Source organism: Hyaena hyaena, unplaced genomic scaffold (genome assembly GCF_003009895.1).
Source record: "Hyaena hyaena isolate Hyena2069 unplaced genomic scaffold, ASM300989v1 scaffold_886, whole genome shotgun sequence".
NCBI classification, from domain to species: Eukaryota; Metazoa; Chordata; class Mammalia; order Carnivora; family Hyaenidae; genus Hyaena; species Hyaena hyaena.
Window position 1 is genome coordinate 41,176 of NW_024081520.1, and position 15,849 is coordinate 57,024.

The window sequence follows — 15,849 nt, forward strand, 5'->3', positions numbered from 1 at the left end:
AGTAGGTGAGCTCTCTGAGCTGTGGCGCTGCCCAGGTGGTGTGGGGCTAAGTATCTTTGTTCTCTTTGTCACTCGCCTTAGGACTTGTAGTGCACGGTGACAGCTGCCTGCGCTGTTTCTGTGTCCACCGGCTGTGCCCCAGGAGGCCAGGCAGTCCTATCAGAGCAGGGGGCGGGCGCAGTGCGTGAGGGGCCACAACCCCCCGTCATAGCAGGTTGCTCTGTGAGCAACAACTTTAGTGCCTGGGGCGGGATTTGTGTAATTTTCATATTTTTCCCTCACAGAATTCATTTTCCTTTCACAGAATCCAGCCCATCCAAACTCACAATGGTCAGAGTTAGATGTTGTTATCTTGTTGGGGACCATGGGCCACGTGCTGAGTCTGGGTGCAAGCAGCTTCGTCGAGGAGGAGCACCAGACCTGGTACTTCCTGGTTAACACCTTGTGTCTGGCTCTGTGTCACGAAATCTACAGAAACTGCTTTCTGGGTGATGACTGTGAGCCCCAGCAGTGCTCACATGTGGAGTCGGGATTTGTCAGCACTGCACCTCCGTTACAGGACAGGAGCATCGGCTGTGATGTGTTAGAGCCCCACAGAGTGTCCGAGAGCCCCACTTCCCTTCACACACTCAGAGGCTATGAGAAGTGGATGGTGATGGCAAGCCCGTGGGTGATACTTACCTGCTGTCGGCTGCTGCGGTCACTAAACCAGACAGGTGTGCAGTGGGCCCACCGGCCTGACCTGGGGCATTGGCTCACCAGGTAAGAAAGAGTATGAGCCTTAGGCCAGACCTTGCACGGCTGACTGGCCACAGAGTCTTTTTTTTTTTTTTCCCCAAAATTTAGGCCTGTTTTTTATATTCAGGACATAAGTGGTATTTGAGATCTGAAGAAATGGAAAAATAGACTGTAAGCCAGGAATTAATATTGAAAGCTGGATTTATTTGAAGCTACCCTAAAATGCTTGTTTTTTTTTATTGCTGAGTCACCATAATTGTTTACATTTGAAAACCTTTGAGGGTTTTTTTTTAATGTTTTATTTATTTCTGAGAGAGAGAGAGAGAAAGAGACACACACAGCATGAGCGGGGGAGGGGCAGAGAGGGAGGGAGACACAGAATCTGAAACAGGGTCCAGGCTCTGAGCTGTCAGCACAGAGCCCGATGTGGGGCTCAAACCCACGAACCATGGGATCATGACCTGAGCCAAAGTTGGACATTTAACTGACTGAGCCACCCAGGTGCCCCAAAAACCTTTGAGTTTTAAAATGACAACAGCAGCGAGGATGTAGTTTTGTTACCTGCCGCCTCCTCGGCAACAAGGCAGCTCTGGGACAGGGCCATGCTCCCTCCATCCTTCCTCTCCTCTCTCCCCACCCTGAGGCCGATGCCTGGACAACCTCGTCCAAAGTGTAGTGGATGGGGAGGATCACAGTAGAGAGAGGAAACTGGGACAGAAAAGGTCAAGATTTGGCTGTATTAATATATTCTAATTGTCTGTCAGTGAAGACTTCAAAAACTAAAGCAGAAGGAAGAGAATAAAATGAGCATTTACTTCCTGTCGCTGTGAAGGACTTGTATGAAAGTCCCCAGCAGGAAGGGGGCTCAGGACAGTGGCAGACACGTCCCTAAAGGAGGCAATGCCAACAGAACGACAAGGGACACACTCACCGTCCTAGTGATCAGGGAGCGTGTGGTCAAACAACGAAGCGTAATTTAACTCATAGTCAGGTAGACACACAAAAGGAAGTGATAGAGCGCAGCATCGGCAAGCAGTGGAGACCCCTGACCGTACACTGCCATTGTCCTTTGGGAAGATAACCTGGAAATACCCATCACAGGCTATAAAAATCATTCCTCTGGTCAAACAATTCTTATGGGAAACTCCTCCCAAGTATTAACTCTGTTAAATACTTGGCAAACCTCTGGCAACCACAGGAACCACAGGCAGCTTCTTTCGGGTGCCTGCCACGTGCCTGCTCGTTTCATTTTTGCAGCAAGCCTGGAGAGAGATTGCTGGCTTGCCCCATCTCAGGTGAGGAAGCAGAAGGGAGTCAAGGCACCTGCCCAAGCATGTGAGGTTGGGAGAGCTTGGGGACGGCCCAGTAGCCTCCCTTCTTATTTTTCTGGAGAGCTGAAGCCCTGCAGCAGAATGTGCTGATTCCCACCCCTGATGCTCTGCCCCCCTCTCCAGGGGCCACTGCCCACGCCTCAGGCTGGACCCTCCTCCAGCACATCGGGCCAGCCTCTTCCCGTTAGAGGGTGCCCCTTCCTGCATCACAGCTTTCCCCATGCCTCTGAGTTATTCCTATCAACGTGTGAAGAAGCTGCCACGTGGCCCCATTTCTCCTTCAGAGCAGAGCTTCTGACGGCATCTAAACTCTATTGCTATTTTTCAGTTGCTACAATTAACAATCCAGGAGAATGCATAAAACACCTAGTTTAAAGAGCAACAGTGAATGGATACCCAGGTGACTGCCTCCCAGAGCAAGCACTAGGGCAGGGCCAGGCCCTAGACGACACTTCTCACTTCCTGCCATCCCCAGCCCCACGTCCTGATGCTAGTCATCTTTCCTCTGAGTCTTTTCCAAGACTCAGACTGATGTGTGTTTACCTTGGCAGGTAAAACACATCATCCACTTAACAGCTGTTGAGTGTCCGGCTTTCATGAGTGTGCGCTGTGGTGAATGGAACAGAAAAGAATCCTGCCTTCCAGCGCAGCACTCACCAAGGTAGCAGGGTGGTGGGCAAGGACCGGGCAGAGACGGGCGCAGCTTTGCCATGACAGGTTTGCGCCCCGGGGCTGACTGCAAAGTCTCCTCACCTGGGAAGGAGCAGACACTCTCAAGTGAGTCAATCTGTGTTAATGAGGGAATGAGAAAGGGTTGCGCCAAGACGTGCTTATCTCCTGTGAGCAGGGTGTACACTGGCAAATGCACATTTTGCCCAGAATCTCTTCACCTGCAGTTGGGGAAGATGGGGCTGCTAGGGGAGCCCAGGGATAGCGGTTTGTACAGATCACTGCGCTGGCCAGTGCAGACCTAGTGGCAGGGACCACGTGTGAATGAGAAAGGAGAGTTCAGGTTAACTCATTTTTTACATTTTTAGAACCTTTGAATTTAAATCACCAATGATTTTTTTTTTCTTTTTTGCTTTTCAGAAAAATCAGCTATTTTTAATACAGTTCCTAGAAAGCCATTTGGTGTAGATCCATGACATCAATATTGTGTTAGAAATTTGGCAATTCTCTGTTTCATTTCAGTTCTGATCATAAAGCTGAGCTCTCCATTCTGGCCGCCCTGTCACTCATCATGATTTTTGCGCTGGTGCAGAGGAGGTGCTCCCTGACGTCAAAAGTGGCTATGGCACTTGGCCTCCTGGGCGTCTATTGCTACCGGGCAGCCATTGGAAACGTCCTGTTCCCATGGCAACGAGAGAGCAAAGACATTTCAAAGTAAGTGCACTGGCAAATCTATTTAATGTTTTATGTACTAAAACATGCCATGCAGTCTTTAGAGCTTTGGAATTAGTTTCTGTGAATCGTGATCTCAGCAGTTACTAGAGCCTAGACAAGGAATGCGTCAATAAACTGATGCTTTTAGCCTCTTTCCTTTGGTAGGAGAGAGACAAATAACAGAGTAAGTTCACTGAGGTTTATTTTTTAAAATAAAGGATTCTCTAAAATTAAGAAATGGAAAGGATTCAGTTTTGCTCAGTCAGGATGCAGTAATAGGAGTCACAAAGAGATTGGGAAACAAAGCACACCAGAAAACTAACTTTCCCATAAATTTATGGTGAATTCCTGGGGTGGGCAGGCCTCTCCTCCCCCATGCTGACTGAGGCATGAATGCCACTTTTGATGTGTCAAAAACTGGCAGTTTTTCTTTTTTTTCTTACTGGCAGTGTGGGGTGGGGTGAGCAGAGGCCATTCTGGAGGCTATAAAACTGTTAAGAAACTTGAGTGTAGCCATCCCTGTGACCTGGACACCCTCTTATGGAATTTATCTCAAGAATAGAGCCAGAAATGAGGCCTGAAGCCAGACACAGGCATGCTCTCTGAAAAATCATTTACAGGTACACAGAGTACAAAGCAAGATAATTGGCCTAAAGTAGTGGGATGAACCTCTGAGTGATGTTAGAGTTCTGTGCTGAGTATTGTGTTTTCATAGAATATGAGAAGATGTCGATCAGTAGGCTATGAAACTATCATATGATCCCAGCTTAAGAAGTAGGTGCATATTTTTTCATGTTTGTATGAAAAACTCAAATATGTAATTGGTTGTGATTATATTTAGGACACTGAGTCACAGATGGCTTGTGATCCTCTTTTTTCATGCATTTTTATTTTTTTATTGCTTTTCTATCAGAGGAAGGAAAGCAAATGTTATCTTCTCAGAAAAGGTCAGAGTGTAAGCTGAGGGCTGTGGCCAGGCTGTGTGGATGGCAGGAGGCATGGGGCCCACCTGAAAATAGGACCTGCCGACAGTATGGGCAGTTGAGGTGATGCCCCGAGCCTGGCTGAGGTGACGGCAGGGTGGCGGGCCTTCACCTGAAGCAGGGAGGTCAGGTAGGGGAGGGTGCTGCATAGACATCTCAAAGGCTGTTTACTTCGGAGTTTCGGAGTCTAGGCTCTGGGCAGATGTCAAGGTGGATGTCACACTTGAGGGTGTTCATAGGAGTGTTTAAATCTCAAAGTGTGATAAGTGAATACAATGCACCTTATTTCCTCACCACTCATCTCAAGACTTGGATCACTTACCTTTCGTGGACACTACAGCGTATACCTTCTTGGTGTCCAAAACATAGGCCATTGCACCCTTTCATTAACCTTCACTGCTTGGTTCACCTTCTTCCTGTAAAATGCTTCCATTCCCCACCCGCATCTATCCTGGTTCTAGATCCCTCTCACTTCTAGATCTAGTCCAGTTCTAGAGCCATCTGGATTTCCCTAACAGCTGTTTCTCTCCGTTCAGTCTGCTTCTGTCCATCGATATTCTAAAATCCCCCTTTACATTTAGGTCTGGCCTCTCTTCTCTACCCTGATGCCTAGGCTTACCTGGAATGGAAGGCCAGGTTGCCATTGTCCTAGATGGCACTGAATGGGTTGGGGGCAAGGAGGTGGACCCCTTGAAGGCATCCACTGGTGCTCTTAACTATCCACCACCCCAAATGCATTCTCCCCCTCTGATGACTCAGACCTTGGCTGATTTCTCCTTTAACTCTACTGGGGCTGTCATCAGCCCTCTGCTTAAGCACATACCCTGCCTGAGGGGTTGCACCTGACACCAGCTCTTTAGCTGGTGCATGGCCCTGTGGCAGGGATCTACACACTAGAGGCACACAGCAGACAGGGCTTGGACTGTTCAAATTAAACTAACTATGGTTTAAAAAAAGGAATTTTTTTAGGTGCATAAACCTTCCGAGGAAAATCTGAGATAGGAATGTTCAGTTTTTCAAAACACATACATTATTATGATAAGGATTTTACTTAAAATTTTATTTATTTAGCATTATTTTAAGTGATTGCCTTTTCTAATATTTATAAAATACTTGATTTATGATATTTATTTAAAATATGTTTTAGGGATATATGTGCTTCATAAGATGAAATTTTTTGGTATGGTGTCATAAATTATATCCTTTATAAATAATTGTAAATGAAGTGATAAAATAATTCTTAATAATCCTTAATATTTATTATGCGCCAAACACTTTACTTCTGTTCTTTTGTTTAACTCCCAGGACAGTTTGTGAGGTGTAGGTACCATGTCTCTTTATTTTAGGAATAGTGAAGTGTCAGAAGCCTTGAATAACTTCCCCCAACAACAGAGCTAGTAAGTGGCAGAGCCCAGAAGAACCTGGCTCTGCCCTTCTCCAGGCCCCACAGGGTACTCTGCACCATTACGTATGTGACGTGCGTGGACATACATAAGTACTTACGGTTGTGAGCACATCCAGTTGTGTCTTAGCATTATGAACTTACAGAAATTTCTGATAGAGCTTGACCTAATCCTTTTGCAGTGGTCTTTCAGATTAACCGTGTGAAGCAGGTAGGCAGTTTTTCTGGCACCCTACACATGATGGCTCCGATCTTGTGCCAGGCCATCCTTGGGCCAGATGAGCAGGACTTCCCATAATTCCCATAAGCCAGTTCCATCAGAGACGTGCACGTAGAGAGGACAGGTCTGCCAGCCTCTCCGCAAGGGGCGTCCTCGCAGGCTGATAGGCAGAGACAGACAATCCCACTTCCATGGTGTGACCCAAGTGGGTGTACACTGTGGCTTCTTTAGTCAGCTAGGTAGACACATGGTTTTCATGGAAAAATATGTTTTGAGTCTTTTGATTTTGTGCTAATGAATCAAACTTTTTTGCTTTTTTTTAGGGGTCTTATTGAAGCTCGTTTTGTTCATGTCTTTGTCCTGGGCATTCTGTTCACGGGCACCAAAGACTTGCTTAAATCTCAAGTCATTGCTGCAGACTTCACAATCAAGACTGTGGGTTTATGGGAGATATATAGTGGATTAGTTCTTCTGGCTGCTTTGCTTTTTAGACCACATAATCTTCCAGTTTTAGTATTTAGCCTCTTGATTCAGACAATAATGACTAAGTACATCTGGAAGCCCCTGAGGCATGATGCAGCTGAGATCACTATAATGCATTATTGGTTTGGTCAAGCATTCTTCTATTTCCAGGTAGGTTTTCATTGTTATTGTGGATAGAAGCCTATTAACTTTTTATGTCATTTCTCTTTTAGTTTTTCGTTGAGAAAGTTTACCATAAGTTGGGAAGTTAAAAAGGCTGTTTAGTAAAGGAACTTTCAGTATGGTATGGGGGATGATGCTTAAATTTTGTGCGTATTTAGTAGGATAAAATTCAGTTAGTTACTTAAGACTGACACCCTCAGTGTGGCTCCATGAGTGCTTAAGACAGCGTATGGTTATATACTAGATCTATTTACCGTGACCGGTCAGGGAGGCACATCACAGTTCTGTTGCTTTACCTGAGGAGCTGGTAACTGATGTCTCTATTCCCTTTCCCCCAGCCATGCTATTGGGTGTCTTCGTGTGGTTATGAATCCCCTGGGGCCCTGTGGTTATCACATCTTTTCTCTAGTGTTAAAGGGCCCATCAGAAGCAAGTCCAAGCTGCCTTTGGGATGGACTCAGTATTTGCCTACATGTTTACAGCAGCTCCTGGATGCGTGGATAGAGGGCCCAGCTCCTGGCCTTACAGGGACTCCATTCCACCCCAGCCTTCCCACATCTCTGCCTAGTTCAGGGGGCCCCACCCTCAACCTAGTTGTGGCTTCTAGGACCCTTGAGGGGGGGCACAGCTCCCCAGCCTCCCCTGTCAGCTCCGTGCCCTCTGGCCCTCTGGAAGAGCTGTGTGCAAGCCCCCGAGTGTCTCAGCTGTGTTTTCCCATCTTTACAGAGAGGATCTGTACTTCCTCCGTAAGTACCAGCTCCTCCCTCCTCTTCCAGACCCTGGGGACGTGTGTGGTCTGTGTGACCTGATAGGTGGGCCTGGGCTTCTTCCCTGACCTTCCTCTTTCTCCCTGGTTTCCTGGTGCTCCTGGAATCCCCCAAAGAGCAGCCCCCCCGTCATGGTTTCCCATCTAGTCCCTGAAGCCAATGGGGGTGGGAGAAGTTCTAAAAATCCTTACGTCCTGGAGGATATGACCTAACCCCCAGACCCCCCCTTTGCCCTTCATCCACTCTGGGGGACTCCATACTTCTCTCTCCAGCCCTGCACTTGAGTGCTTTCCAGAGTCACTGTCCCCAGCAGAAATGTGGGTAGCTGCAGCCCTGACACTGGTGTCCAGCACTTCTAAGCTACGTCTGGCGTCTGGCAGGCACCTGCTGTGCCCTAGTCTCATCTATAAAATGGAGTAACAAACAGCTCCTCACTCCCTTGGCTGCTGCGAGGATGAAAGTAGTGGGGAACGGGAGGTACCCTGTGTAGTAGCCTCACTCCCTGCCCGTGTTGCTCGGGACCCGCAGAGAAGGCATGGCGTCTGGGAGTAGGTAGGACGTGGAGAGTGAGAGCACTTCCCTGGAGGTGCTGCCCGTCCCAGGAGGGGCTGTGACTGAGGACCGTGCTGCTGGTCCATGAGATCCACCCCTCACGGGCTGGGCCCCACGGTCTTCGTGTTGTGTGTGTCTCCATGGTGTCAAGCAGCCACATTTCAAACACCACAGCATTTCTTACCTATCAGAAGAAATGTAAAAAACAAAATCCTATGGAAGTGAGAAAACACAATTAGCCCAGGAATTCCAGAACACCAGCTGAAAAGGGGAAGAAGATGAAGGAAGCATTTGGGGCCCCATGAGCCGCAGAAGAGAGCGGCGCAGGTTGGAGCCGTCCTCTGGATGACATGCTCTGCTTTGTTGGCAGCGACACACCTGTGTTCGGGCTCTTTCAGGCTTGGCCATTCAGTGTGACTGATGTGTTGCTGTAGAAGGACTTTAAATTTTGCTGGGCATTCCAGAAATTTCTAGATGGCCTGTCAGTCTCACGGTCCTCCCTCTGTCTACAAGTCGTGCACAGGCCTGTTCTGGTGGGAGTTCCATTGTTGACAGTCCCTGCATCTCTGACCCCGGGTGCCTTGGTGGAGAGCGAGAATACTGTCGCCGTGGAAAACCGCCCGCCCCTCTCCCTTCTCCACGCTCCCAGATGCCATGCTACGCAGCAAGCCTGTCTGATGGGCACTGAACGCTCCTGCCCCAGGGGCACGTGGACAGCTGGGGCTCCATGCAGGAGCAACTTTGGCATATCTGCAGATACGTCATGGTGCTTGTGGACCAGCCACACTGTAGACGCTGCTGGCACAGGTGGAGAGACAGAGAAGGTGGCTGCTGGCTTGGCACACAGTCCTGCACTGAGGCCTTGGTGTCAGGAGGACTGATGGATTCATGCCCCGAGCAAGGAGATGGCCCTCCCATCAGTGGGCTCCTCTGCGGCGTGCAGCCACTTTCCACGGGGAGGTGAGGAAGAAGCATGGTGATCACACGTGGTTACGGTTCTTGTCAAGTGCTGCCCTTGGGCAGCGGAACACACACGCCCAGCAGCCACTGGTGCTTCCACAGCAGCGCCGCGCAATGTGCCAGGGCCGTCAGCACGCAGACCCCGCACACACCCCTGTGCGGCAGGTCCTGCAGCGCGTCAGACGCTGACTGGCAGCAGTGCAGGTCTCCCTCGTCTCTCCCCTCCCCACAGCCCTTCCTTCATGGTCGCTTGGCCTGGGACAAGACCTACAGGCTTGCTGCCCCTCCTTCTTGCCCTCAGCTCAGTGATGCCTGGTACCAGCTGGCCTTCTGAGTCTCTCTGCCTCAGTTTCTCACCTGTTCACTGACGGTCACAATGGCACCACATTAGGACTGTTAAGGACTGAATGAATCACTGCAAGTGAAGCCCCAGAGCTGGCCGTCTGTGCCTTGGCTGTGGTAACGGTATTGCAGTCAACCCTCTCTGGATATGAGTGAGTCCGCCTCAGTGGGACCTCCAGCCACTTCCCAGTGTCAGATCCGCTTGTCCTTCCTCATCATGCCTCCCTGACTGCAGTGCTTGGGACTCTCCTCCCTCCTCTCAGCAGCTCCAGGGTCTCTTGCAAGGGGCTTCTGAATAGGAATTATGTAATCAGGAAGGCTCAGGGCGCCTCTGGCAAAGTGGATGAAGGGGCAGTTGCGCAGTGGTTACTGTCGGGAGGGGCCCACTGTGAGAGGGTGAGGATGGGAATAAGTGCGTGTCTCTGAGGTATTTGAGAGGTCTGCCAACATGACCCGATGACCACCTGGAATGACACAGCAAAGGAGGCGGCACTGGGGTTCCACTGCCAAGTTCGTGAAGCCATGAACACCTGGCTGGAGTTGTGTCCTGGGCCATCAATCAGTGGTTCTGGGAGGGACCTTTGCTGGGCTGGGACAGACATTTGTGCGGTCAAACTTATAAATGTCCTCAGTAGCTAAGGAAAGGTCACCAGCAGTGATAAAGACTGGAAGCAGAGAGAGGGACTGAGTCTTAGGAGACCCTTCTCTGGGCAAGATGAGCCATGCGTTCGTTACCCACAAACTGGGCAGGCGGTGACCCACCAGGGTCTCCAATCTGACACGTAAGCTGAATGCCAAGCAGCCAAGCCCTTCTAGTGGCCAACGTGCCCTCTTCTTCCTAACAGCAACGTCCACCCATTGAAAGAGCCATGTGGCAACACCACATCCAGCCTCTCCTTGGCCACCTTTCCTCCCAAGGCCAGATGCTGCCCTCAGACAAGGCCTCTGTCATAGGGAGGTCGGCGTGTCTGTCTCACGTAAATAAATCTGAGAAGTTTGGAATTTGCCATAAGTCATCAGCAGACATATATTTGTTCCTTCCTACCTGGCAGTGAGGTGGGAAAGGAGTGGGCAGGCATCTGGGGCTCCTGGTTGTCCATGTCACCGTGACCGCATGCAGCTTTTTTCAGTTGATGGTGACTGTGTCAGTGCTGCTTCTACCTGTGTTCCAGGGAAACTCCAACAACATAGCCACCGTGGACATCTCAGCGGGCTTTGTGGGCCTGGACACCTACGTGGAGGTCCCAGCTATGTTCCTGACCGCGTTTGCAACGTTTGCAGGACCCGTGCTGTGGGCCAGCCACTTAGTGAGCTTCCTGAACTCAGAAACTAGCAGGTGAAGCTCTTCTTTGTCTCTTAGAACAAAATCTGATAGCAGGTTGACAATTTAAAGAGAGTACCTCATTCTAGATACAGGGTTCTAAACCCTAAGGGCCTAAAAATCTTCATGCATTCTCTTTTCCTTAAATAAGAATGAACTATCCGCAGCATGTGAGCCAGAGGCAGGTGCAGGTCAGGTCTGTGGCCACTCAGGCCCTGTGTCGGAATGATGGGGAGGCTGTGCAGGCAGCCAGCTTCCTCTGCTCTCTTCCAGCCTATACCATGATAGGGTTTCCAGGGGCCCTTCTCAGTTTCTTTGCTTGCTGGTGACCTAGTTGGCCACCCTTTGGGGTACAAAGACAAGACATGCTCTCACCTCCAGGACCCCTGCCACAGACAGGAACCTGCGCAGGCCTGAGGGGATGCCCTCAGTGGGTGCACACTCTGTGGCTATGCCCTGCCGCCGAGAGGGCCCCTCAGGCGCCACCTGGTGCTCCACCCCTCTGGCCAGCCCACAGGGCAGCCTACCCCACCCTCCTGCCCACCGTGCCCCTCCATGCTTCCTTATTTGTTTATGCATTGCCCCCCCCCCCCCAGAAAGAAGGCTTCATAAGGCAGGGGCTTCACAGTCTATGTGCCACAGTATCCTCAGTGCCTGGGTCCAGCCTGGCAGAGAGCAGCCTGAATGGTATGTGGGCTGCCTGATTCTGCACTTTAAATTTTTTTTAATGTTTTATTTATTTTTGAGAGAGAGAGAGAGACAGCATGAGCAGGGGAGGGGCACAGAGAGAGGGAGACACAGAATCTGAAACAAGCCTCAGGCTCTGAACTAGCTCTCAGCACAGAGCCCGACATGGGGCTCTAACTCAACGAACCGTGAGATCATGACCTGAGCCTAAGTCGGACGCTTAACAGACTGAGCCACCCAGGCGCCCCTGATTCTGCACTTTCAATAGGCCCGAACTTTCCCTTCTATAAAACAGTGTGATGGTATGGACTTCTGGGGTGTGGGGCCTATGTGAGGAGGCCCACGGGTGCTAGAGGAGCAGCCCTGAACCTGCTGGGGTTGTGCAGGACAGCTGCCCAGAGAAGAGCGTGTGGGTAGAAGTGATCACGGCCTGTTGAGGGAGCAGGAGAGGAGCATGTGCAAAGGGACGAGGCCACGGGATGGCACGCAGGTAGAAACAGACAGAGTATGTTTCCTATGGGGGCTGATGGGGCTGCTGGAGAACCCAGCAGGAAGGAAGGATAGGCACCAAGGCCCAAGATGGGGAGCCGGTGAGGGCACAGAGGGGACAAGAACTGTGAGCACGAGGGGCCAGGCACCCTTTGGCCCCTGAGTGTCTGTTGGCTTCTCTCACTGGACAGTGAGCACAGCGGGGGGGATCAGAGCGGCACCAGAGAGTGATGCCTGGTTGACAGGCCTGAGGAGCCCCTTTGCGGAGCACATGTGTGCACACACTCCTCTGTCTCCCAGCCTTTGCTCCCCGTACACAGAACTCCTCTTTGTTCACCTTTCATGTCCAGACCCTTCCCAGTATGAGCATGGCACCCCCAAGACTCCCCTGAGCACACAGATCGTCTCTGGTGGGTCTGCTTGCTTCCCACCTGGAGCTCTGGTAATCCCGGGTCCGTGCTCCCACACGAAGCAGTGCTGACGTGAGTCCTACCCGGTGACGATGCCCGTGTGTGTGACGAAGGCTGCACTTCAGGAAGAGTGGGCAGTGGTGATGTGCGGCATAGACTGACCACAGAAAGGCTACTTACAGTCATCGCAGTGTTTAAGGGGAGGTGTCAGAACGAAAACTTGTCTTTTTTTTTAATCTTTGTTTATTTTTGAGAGAGTGGAGGAGGTGGAGAGAGAGAGAGAGAGAGAGAATCCCGAGGAAGGCTCCTCGCTGTCCGTGCGGAGCCTGACACAAGGCTTGAGTTAACGAACCATGAGATCATGACCTGAGCCAAATTAAGAGATGGACACTTAGACAGCTGAGCCACCCAGGCGCCCCAGAGCTGGAACTTGTCACTAAGCAGAGCGTGGAAAGCCTGGCCTCCGAGTGTTGGCAGGGTGAATGAGCAGTAGCATTTGCCGAATGATGGGACTTGTCGTTTTGGAACACATTCTCAGGAAATTGCCTTAAAAAATAGCTTACATTTATGTAATGATTGTGTTGAGGGTTTGAAAAGAGAGGGAGGACATGCAGGTGCCTTGAGGGCTTTTTCATGTTTGAGATGCTCTCTCCTCTCCGCTGTTCATCTGCTTAGCAAATGCTCGCAGGCCAATGTCCCCAGACCAGACCAACCAGATGCTTCACTGGACAGCACAAAGCAGAGCTCAAAACTTGTATCTCATCCTGTGTGATTTTCTTTTCCTTGTGTTTCATAATATTTGCAATGTATAGTAGTACATGCACATAATTTTTAAACAGAACTGCAAAAGCTGGGGGTGCACTCTTTAAAACTAATTTGCAGGCTGTGGCCCTGGACAGTGACAAGGCAGCCACTTGCAACTGTTGTCCCCTCAGGCAAGCTCCTACCCACCAGAGTGACCAGATACAGATTTGGAGGGTGGGGGTGGGGCAGGAACAAGAATTACCACGGTCATTTTCTAAGTAAAAATATTGATTACATTTATGTTCGTGCCTTATATGATACAGAAGTGGCAGATACTAATACATATTTCCCTTTTTATTAACAGTGGTTCCGCACTGAGTCATGCTTGCTTCTGCTACGCACTGATCTGTTCTTTTCCAGTTTCTGCGTATATCATTTTGGTGACATCCCTGCGTTACCATTTATTTATATGGAGTGTGTTTTCTCCAAAACTTCTTTATGAGGGAATGCACATCCTCATCACAGCTGCCGTCTGTGTATTCTTCACAGCCATGGATCAGACCAGCACAACGTCATAGACACTGGGGAAACAATATATTTTTAAAGTCTATTCACTTCATGCATTTGAGTAATGAAAAAACTCTGTTTAAATGCAAAAACATTCTAAAAAATATTGTGAATTCTACAAAGTTGATTAATAGCTTCAGTTTCTTCACTGCTATACTTGAATTTAGACTAAATAGTAACTGGTTCAAAAGATCACTTTAAAATACTTAGTTTGAACATGAATCATATTCCCTTGTTGACAGGAGCTCCATAAACTTCTGAACTTCTCATTTCCTCTTGGTAAGTTAAGATTTGACTCAAATACATGTGTTGTTGTGGACTTCAGAGAGTGTGGGCACTCACCCATGCCAGAGTTGGCCTCACAGAGCTCAGACCCCATCATGACCCTAGAAACCACTGGAAGTCTCCAGGAGCTCTGGTCATCGCGGGCGGGATTTATCTGTCAACATGAAGACATTTCGAAACCTATTCATTGAAAATAAAGATGCAAATTCCGTCCATGTTAACATAGCAGATTTTTAAGGAAAATAATTATTTTTCCAAAAGAAAAATACATACTGAGGAGAATAGCATTGTTTTATGTTTTTGCAAATCTCTTTAGTGTCTGATGGTTAGATTCTGCAGTCAGTCTGTTGTGATATGTGTGTTTGGTTGAAGTAGTCACACACAGTTGGGAGAGGGAGGAGTATTGTCCTTCTTCTAATCCTTGTGGATATTCTTTTTCAGACTCCATTGAAACTTGACAGGGGTGCCTGGGTGGCTCAGTCGGTTGAGCATCCAACTTCGGCTCAGGTCATGATCTCACGGTTCGTGAGTTCAAGCCCTGTGTCGGGCTCTGTGCTGACAGCTCAGAGCCTGGAGCTGCTTCAGATTCTGTGTCTCCCTCTCTCTGGCCCTCCCCTGCTCGCTCACTCGCTCACACACACACACAAATAAATAAAAACATTTAAAAATTGTATTTAAAAAAACTTGGCAAACAATGGTTTCTTAAAGGTTAATTGGAGAAAAAGCAAGTGCATGTAAAACAGGAGAAGGCCTATTAAGGTCTGCGCCTGAGTTAACAGAAGTACCTGGTTAAGAAGTTCTGGGTCTGTGTAAGATATAGTTGGGGGAGCTGGGTGAACTGTATGTGGACCTTTCTGTACTATTTTTGCAACTCTTGTGAAATTTAAACTATTTTAAAATAAAGGTTATTTTGTGAAAGAAAAACTTCCAGTTCCTTGGGGACTAAGTCAGTTAAGCGTCTGATTCTTGGTTTTGGCTCAGGTCATTCCTTATCTCACGGTTTCATGAATTCAAGCCCCGCACCAGTCTCTGTGCTGACAGTGCAGGGCCTGCTTGGGATTCTCTGTCTCCCTCTCTCTCTGCCCCTCCCCCGCTTGCACTGTCTCTGTCTCTCTCAAAATAAATAAACTTAAATAAATTTAAGAAATAGAAGATCAGTTGCAACATGGAATCTGAAACCGTGTCAGTGAAATTCTATGCTCTGCTTTATTAAAATCCACTGATCAGGGGCACCTGGGTGGCCCAGTTGGTTAAATGTCCGACTTTGGCTCAGTTCGTGATTTCACTGTGAGTTCGAGCCCCGCATCAGGCTCTGAGCTGTCAGCACAGACAGCTTCAGATTTTGGAAACTGCTTCAGATTTTATGTTTCCCGTTCTCTCTGTGCCTCTCCCCCACTCATGCGTGCTCTCTCCCTCTCTCCCTCTCTCTCTTTCTGTCTGTCTCTCTCTCACCCTCCCTCTCTTTCTCTCAAAAATAAACATTTAAAAAAATTTTAAAGAAAAACCTTTAAACATTGGAAGTTAACAACAGTAGATACAAGTTTTTGAAAACTCACACATTTTAACTTACATAATGATTCAATATTTGTATATATTGCAAAATGATCAACACAATCAATCTAGTTAACATCCATCATCACAGAGTTACAATTTTTCTTGTGATAAGAGCTTTTAAGATACTCCCTTAGCAACTTTTAAATATATAATATCTTAAACTATAGTCACCGTGCTCCACATTATATCCTCAGGATTTATTTTATAACTGAAAGTTTATACCTTTTGATCCCCTTCATCCACCTCCATTCCCTGACTCTAGCAACCACCAATCTGTTTTCTGTATCTATAAGCTTGGTTTTTTGTTTGTTTGTTTGGGATTCCACATATAAGACAGATCATACAGGACTTGTCTTTCTCTGCCTGACTTAGTTCATTTAGCATAATGCCCTCAAGACCCATCTATGTTGTCACATAGGCAGGATTGTCATGTGTGCATGTGTACACATACATGCCATGTTTTCTTTAT

At 48.5% G+C, this 15,849-nt stretch overlaps 1 protein-coding gene across 9 annotated transcripts in view; it reads left to right on the top strand.

Moving 5' to 3' along the window:
- PIGG (phosphatidylinositol glycan anchor biosynthesis class G) overlaps positions 1 to 14,355 on the top strand; it is a 37,689-nt gene extending 23,334 nt beyond the window's left edge. For 5 of the 9 annotated variants that reach the window (XM_039220361.1, XM_039220362.1, XM_039220363.1 and 2 more), the window contains 5 exons: positions 305 to 762; positions 3,261 to 3,452; positions 6,381 to 6,690; positions 10,496 to 10,659; positions 13,339 to 14,355. In XM_039220361.1, the coding sequence (XP_039076292.1) occupies positions 305 to 762; positions 3,261 to 3,452; positions 6,381 to 6,690; positions 10,496 to 10,659; positions 13,339 to 13,552 (1,338 nt within the window). In that variant the 3' untranslated portion in view covers positions 13,553 to 14,355. The other 4 variants (XR_005526064.1, XM_039220365.1, XM_039220366.1 and 1 more) reach the window with 4 other exon arrangements.
- Positions 14,356 to 15,849: the final 1,494 nt, after the last annotated feature.